This window comes from Tarenaya hassleriana, unplaced genomic scaffold (assembly GCF_000463585.1).
Source record: "Tarenaya hassleriana unplaced genomic scaffold, ASM46358v1 Cleome25, whole genome shotgun sequence".
In the NCBI taxonomy this organism is placed as follows: Eukaryota; Viridiplantae; Streptophyta; class Magnoliopsida; order Brassicales; family Cleomaceae; genus Tarenaya; species Tarenaya hassleriana.
In genome coordinates this window covers 2052041-2058275 of record NW_010965775.1, presented here as the reverse complement: position 1 = coordinate 2058275, position 6235 = coordinate 2052041, and the positions used below count along the sequence as shown (strand labels likewise).

Sequence of the window (6235 nt, the reverse complement as noted above, 5' to 3'; positions counted from 1 at the left end):
GTCACCGGAGGAACCCGCGGAATCGGGTCTGTTTCTTCTCTCTTGTTTCGAATTTCGCGCTTCCATTTTCTCCGGTTCACCGAACTTGCTATCTCTGTTTCTGCCGTCAACATCAAGTTTTCTGGGGTTAGGACGACGACGACTATCAGATTTGCGTGATACCCATGCAACAAGATTGTGTTTTCATCAACAGGGAAATCGGAACCTGTGCTTAATTTCATCAATTTGAAAAGGGTTTGATTTTTCCAGAATTGGGAGATGGTAGTTGTGAGTGAAGGGTGGCACCTTGGTTTTTTCTTGAAAAAATGAAACCAAACATGGTTGAATGTAATTGTTTGCTCATTTGGATTGTTCGGGTAATAGGAAATTCCAGGCTGAAGTAGGATTTATCATGTGATCGTTTCAATTTTGGTCATCTTACAATTGTGGATTGGGTTTGTTTGATAAGTGTCGAGCAACTCCGTCTGGTTCGTCCAAATATTGGTGCGATGCTTCTAGATGGATTAGCTGGAACAGATTGAGATTTAGCACATAAAATCAATCAAATTTTGGGACATTGATGAGAATGCATAGCAAATTTCGGGCTCTATTTTAGGCGGGCTATAGTGGAGGAACTAGCAGGGTTTGGTGCAGCGGTTCATACGTGTTCACGGAACCAGGAAGAGCTAGGAAAATGCTTGGATGAGTGGAAAAACAGAGGTTTTATAGTCTCTGGTTCGGTTTGTGACGCTTCGATTCGAGACCAAAGGGAGAAGCTCATTCATGAAGTGGCATCTGCCTTTAGTGGCAAGCTCAACATTCTAGTGAGTCCATCTCCATCACTATGCTCTCTTTCACTGATCAGTTTGTGTCGGAATTTTGATTAGGTTTATGCATGTTTACGTTCATCATCAGTCTTCAAACGATTCCTTGCACCCTAGTTTGTGGTTTTACCAAGAATGGCCGAATATCATACTATGCATATGTGGCAACGGAAAGGCTTATGCTTTCTGTTGAAATTTGTTTCGATGCTTGTTATTCTATGTAGCTTACTTTCCATATGTGCAACAAACTCACAGAGTGGTTTCAAAACATGGGCTTTAATCATTCACAATGTTGGTTTGCCGAAAAATCTTGTGAAATGTTTTGACTTTCTTCTTTTCCAACCAGGTCAACAATGTTGGAACCAATATCAGGAAACCGACAGTAGAATTCACCGACGAGGAGTTCACAAAACTGATATCTACCAACTTGGACTCGGCTTTCCATCTATCCCAAATCGCTCACCCTCTTCTAAAAGCATCTGGGGTTGGAAGCATTGTTTTCATCTCCTCTGTCGCTGGCGTGGTCCACGTCCGAAGTGGATCTATTTACGGTGCGACGAAAGGTAACTCCCATCTTCTTTCCACTCCCACCAGTTTCCACAAATAGAAAGAAAAAGGGTCAATGCCGATTACATTTGCATTCGGGTTTTTTCTCAGGAGCCCTTAATCAACTCACGAGAAATCTAGCCTGCGAGTGGGCCGGCGACAACATTAGGACAAATTGTGTCGCCCCATGGTACATCAAGACATCTCTCGTGGAACCGGTAAATGCCCTTTCCTCTTTTAGATAACCATAAGCCCTAATGATGTATCCCACATCGACCGTATTATAGATCCGTACTATATATATTCGAGAGTCGAGGCTAAGAATACTTCATGTTTTTACGATAGTCCCTTTATCGTGCAGTTGCTCGAGAAGAAAGAGTTGATGGAGCAGATAATCTCCCGCACGCCGCTTGGACGTATCGGGGAGCCAGAGGAGGTAGCGTCGATGGTCGCTTTCCTCTGCCTTCCGGCCGCTTCCTACATCACGGGACAGGTAATATCGGTAGACGGCGGATTCACCGTTAACGGTTTTAACTATGTTCTTCAATAGATCTCTTCCTGCAGATGGTGAAAGGTAATAATTTAATTGAAACCCCTTGTCTCGTTTCTGTTCTTTAGCGTTGATGTACTTTCATCGCCGCCATTGTTCTTCTTCTCCCTTCTTTGGAATGGTGAACCTCTTATTTATGTGATTCGTTTGAAATGTAAATCCACGTTTTGATCTTTAGATTATGGAATCGGAAACTGAAAACTGTAAATGGAAAATGAATTAGTAATTTTAAGTTTGAAACTTTTGTAAAAACCATTTTTTCCCACTTCTCGGGGGACGACACTGATCCGAAATTAATTGATGTGATAATTTTGTAAATACCAAAACTATGGGGTCAGTTATAGAAACACAAATTTGTGGCAAATTCGTGGGATAGTATATAAAATAAGATCAAAGCACTGTATTTGGAATTTGTTTAGGATTTTTTAAATTTTAAACATGAGAATTCATGGGAACAAAAATAATCGTAACACGTTGAAACTTTAACAAGGACAAAAATAATTTTTAAACCCCTTAATTTAGCTAATTAACAAATTTAACAAAAAAATTAAATGTTTAAATGGGAAAGAAAAAGAGAAAAGTTAAAAATGGGATCGTGGAAAACAGGGAGAAAGTTAAAGCTGATGTGTCGGATGAGACCGGTCGCGGTCACGATGTGTTCGGTTCGTGCAAGTGACCGGCGCTTTTGTATTTCAACACGTGGCGACATGTCTACATCATGACAGCCGGACGACTTACGTGGCGATATATTATTGGTTTGTCTGGCATCATTGTGATAACAGAGCTACCTTATATGAGAAAACAAAGGATTTTATCAGATACGTGTTAGCATCGCATTGGTTTAGCAGTTTTTGTTGTGCGATTAATTAAATTTTTTATATTTATATGTATAATTATAGTGTAATTCTCGATCATTTCTGTTACGTATTTATATTGGTGTTTAAATATTAGATTTAATGATATTGTAAAGAAAAATATAATTATTATTTATTTAGATAATAAAATTTAAATTATAAGTCAACTAATATATTATGGAGTATTTATAATTTTTTCTATTAGATGTCGGACGAGATTTCAACTACGGTAGTTTTAATAAAAATTAAGAATCGTATTCTTTTTTTTTTAAATCACTTTATGTTTTATTTCGTTTCCAACAAAAATTAGATTTGACTATTTATTATGAATTATTCTGTAAAAAAAATCCTGAAAAATATGGGATTCCTATTATTGGGATACAGTAACTGGACTTACCGTTTTAAACACTAATATGTATAATGTTTTATAATTAAAGTTAATTATTCAGAAAATTATTTTAAATATAAGATATCGAAGTTAACGTTTAAAATCTTTAAATAAGAAATTTAACAATTGGCACAAAATCCCCCCCAAAAAATTAAAATTCTGATGTCAAGTATTTGTTGAGGATAACATTGTTTTTATACATTGCCATGAAAACTTCTCAAAATTCTGAATTCGAATTAAATTAAAAAATGATTAATTTAAGTTTCAATTTAAATATTCTCTTATGTCGGTTTACTAATAATTAAACTAAACGCAGTTCACATTGAATTTACCAAACTTTGTTCAAACCATCAATTTCAAACTAGAGTACCGAATTGAAAAAAGTGATAAATAAGGGAATATAAAAAAATATCAAATTATTTGGGGGTACAACTGAAACCAACAATAGTTAAGGGTCACCCGACGAAATTAAAAAAAATCATGTGTTGTTGTCTAAACGTGGACATCATTCAATAATATCCACGTCAGATTCGCCACGTGTCGCTAACACAGCGTCTGGGTGGCTAATATAAATTTTTTAAAGAAAGATACTCCGAAGGCGAATGGATGCCACGCAGCGCGTGTTTTACACTCTCTTGGATTTACGTGGTCATATTTATTTATTACAGTTGGAAAATTTAGGGAGTCAGCTGATATGGGCCCCACTAAAAGGTTCTTGAATACCTCTCTTCCACGCGCCTCCGATGGAGCGTGTGTTCACCCGCCATGCTACTTTTGATGTTTGTATTTTTGCTTAATGATACTTTTTCAGATTATCATTAATAACAGTACAAGTACAAGGAATTCAGGTTATTTAATTCAATTTCGAGTTTAGAGTTTGGGATGATAACGTGTAAATTTTAGAATTCGAATTTTGAATATCTAACACAAAGTAAACCGGGAAATATGATATATCTATTAGCATTTAAATATTTAATATGTTATTTGTAATATTAAAAAATTTTCGTTTATTAAACATAGTTCATCTCGTAAGATATTTTTCGTCCCGATAGATCTTTTGTACCATCAACGGTTCCAAAGATATTTTTTGGGCTAGTAATCCTTTTGTAGCCATAAAATAAAATAAATAAATAATGATGAGTTTCTTATAAAATAAACAAATAAATAATGACGAGCTAACTAACACACGTCTCAAATATCAATCCACGTGGTGAAATCACTCCATCTATCGAAATGAAAATATCTCAAACATATTATATATTTATATATATATATATATAATAACGTTAGAATTATGAATTGATAACTCGATTTCTCAATATTTATTGTAAAAAATTGGACCGTGCATCGCTATTCAGTTTCGCCGTACGCAATCGACGGGCGCCTTTATTTTCTGAAAATATCCAAAAATGATATATTTATTTGAAAAAATTAGTCATAATTAGTAACCGAAGCAATCTCTAAATTTCTAGGCCTTCCTTTTTAAAATATTTGTAGTTTTAGATTATTTTTCATGTTTCAAAATATTTGTCATTCTATATTTTTATGACATTTTTTTACAATAGTTTTCAATTTTATCCTTGTCAAATTATAATAAATTATTAATAATAATATTGTTTTATCATTAAATAAGGATATATGTAATTTTTTTTCCCTTTTTAAAAAAAATATAAAATAATCTAAAATAATAATTATTTTGATTATTAATTAATTAATAGTATACGTGTAGTTTTTTATTCATGCATTAATACAAAAATCATGGTCAATCGCAGAATCTAAATGATTTATTACGTGAATGAAATTAAAATTATAGGAGTCGCGGGGACCACATGCGGCGTCAAGAAATGCCAGTTGTTACGGTTGAATCGTGTCGAGATCTGATTGGGCCACGTGAAGGAGTGCCAAAAAGAGAACAGGACACGTGTCTTCATTGAGGAGGAGAGAGACAGTGGATGGACGGCTGAGATTAGTGAATCTTTGTACGGAGGAAATCGATGTCACACCAACTGTACGTGTCGGGTGCTGCCCGTAGACGGTGGCGGGCAGCCCGCCCGTGATTACGTGTCACCTTCCATGCGAAACCACTCTCTTTTTCCCCTCCTTTAAATTCATCCCAACTTGCAAAGACTCGATTATCTTTGCTCCCTCCTTATTGTTGTTGTTTTCAATCGGAATTTCAAATCGGAGAAAAAAAGTTGGAGGTTTACATCGTTTGATCGGTTTTGCGGAGGAAATTGTGGTATCGGTGGTGTTTTTGCTGTGATTAATGGCTGGGATTTGCTGTGGTGTTGTCGGGGAGAGCGAATCGGCGGCGCCAGTGGAGCCTAGCTCACGAGGCTCGCGTCGGAGGAAGTTGGATCTGCTTCCGTCGATCAAGATAGTCGCCGTTTCGGCGGTTGCTCCGCCGCTGGAAAGCTTCCGGAAACGGCAAAAATGCGGGACTCCGTCGCCGGCGGCATCCTCGCCATCTTCTTCTCCGTCGTCGAAACTGGACCCGGAGTCGATAGAGAAGAGTAGGGACTCCGGGAGGTTGGAACGGTCGGTCTCGGGGACGGACCGGAGTAAGAAGTCTGATCTCCCGCCGGTTACTGGTTTCGGCGTTGAAGTAGAGAACGGTTTCGTTTCCGATGAGCCGAAGTTTGGTATGACGTCGGTTTGTGGAAGGAGAAGAGATATGGAAGATGCGGTGTCGATTCACCCGTCCTTTCACCGGATACACTCTGACGATCTTCATTTCTTCGGAGTATTCGACGGCCATGGCTGCTCTCACGTGGCTGAGAAGTGCAGAGAGCGGTTGCATGAGATAGTGAAGCAGGAGCTCGAAGTTTCCACGGCCGAGGAGTGGAAGGGGATGATGGTTAAAAGCTTCCTGAGAATGGACAAGGAAGTCAGCCGGAAAAGCGCCAACAGATTCAGCGGCGTGGATCGGAGCACGATCTCGTGTAGATGCGACCTTCAGTCTCCTCAATACGACGCCGTCGGATCCACCGCCGCCGTCTCCATCGTGACGCCGAAGAAGATTATCGTCTCCAACTGCGGTGACTCCCGCGTCGTTCTCTGCCGTAACGGCGTCGCCATTCCTCTCTCTTCCGAC

The 6235-nt window shown here is 38.3% G+C and overlaps 2 protein-coding genes across 3 annotated transcripts in view; both read left to right on the top strand.

Moving 5' to 3' along the window:
* Nucleotides 1–2076, top strand: LOC104816691 (tropinone reductase homolog At5g06060; the record flags this gene model as incomplete). Its single annotated transcript, XM_010545619.1, has 5 exons — nucleotides 1–26; nucleotides 596–803; nucleotides 1150–1366; nucleotides 1461–1567; nucleotides 1711–2076. Coding segments are annotated over 5 exons (747 nt in total), but the record flags the coding sequence as incomplete, so codon positions are not given.
* Nucleotides 2077–5264: 3188 nt separating this feature from the next.
* Nucleotides 5265–6235, top strand: part of LOC104816581 (protein phosphatase 2C 37) — a 2014-nt gene continuing 1043 nt past the window's right edge. Inside the window, exon 1 of one of the 2 annotated variants that reach the window (XM_010545468.2) lies at nucleotides 5265–6227. In XM_010545468.2, the coding sequence (XP_010543770.1) occupies nucleotides 5408–6227 (820 nt within the window). In that variant the 5' untranslated portion in view covers nucleotides 5265–5407. Of the gene's footprint in view, nucleotides 6231–6235 lie in introns of both variants that reach the window. The other variant, XM_010545469.2, reaches the window with a different exon arrangement.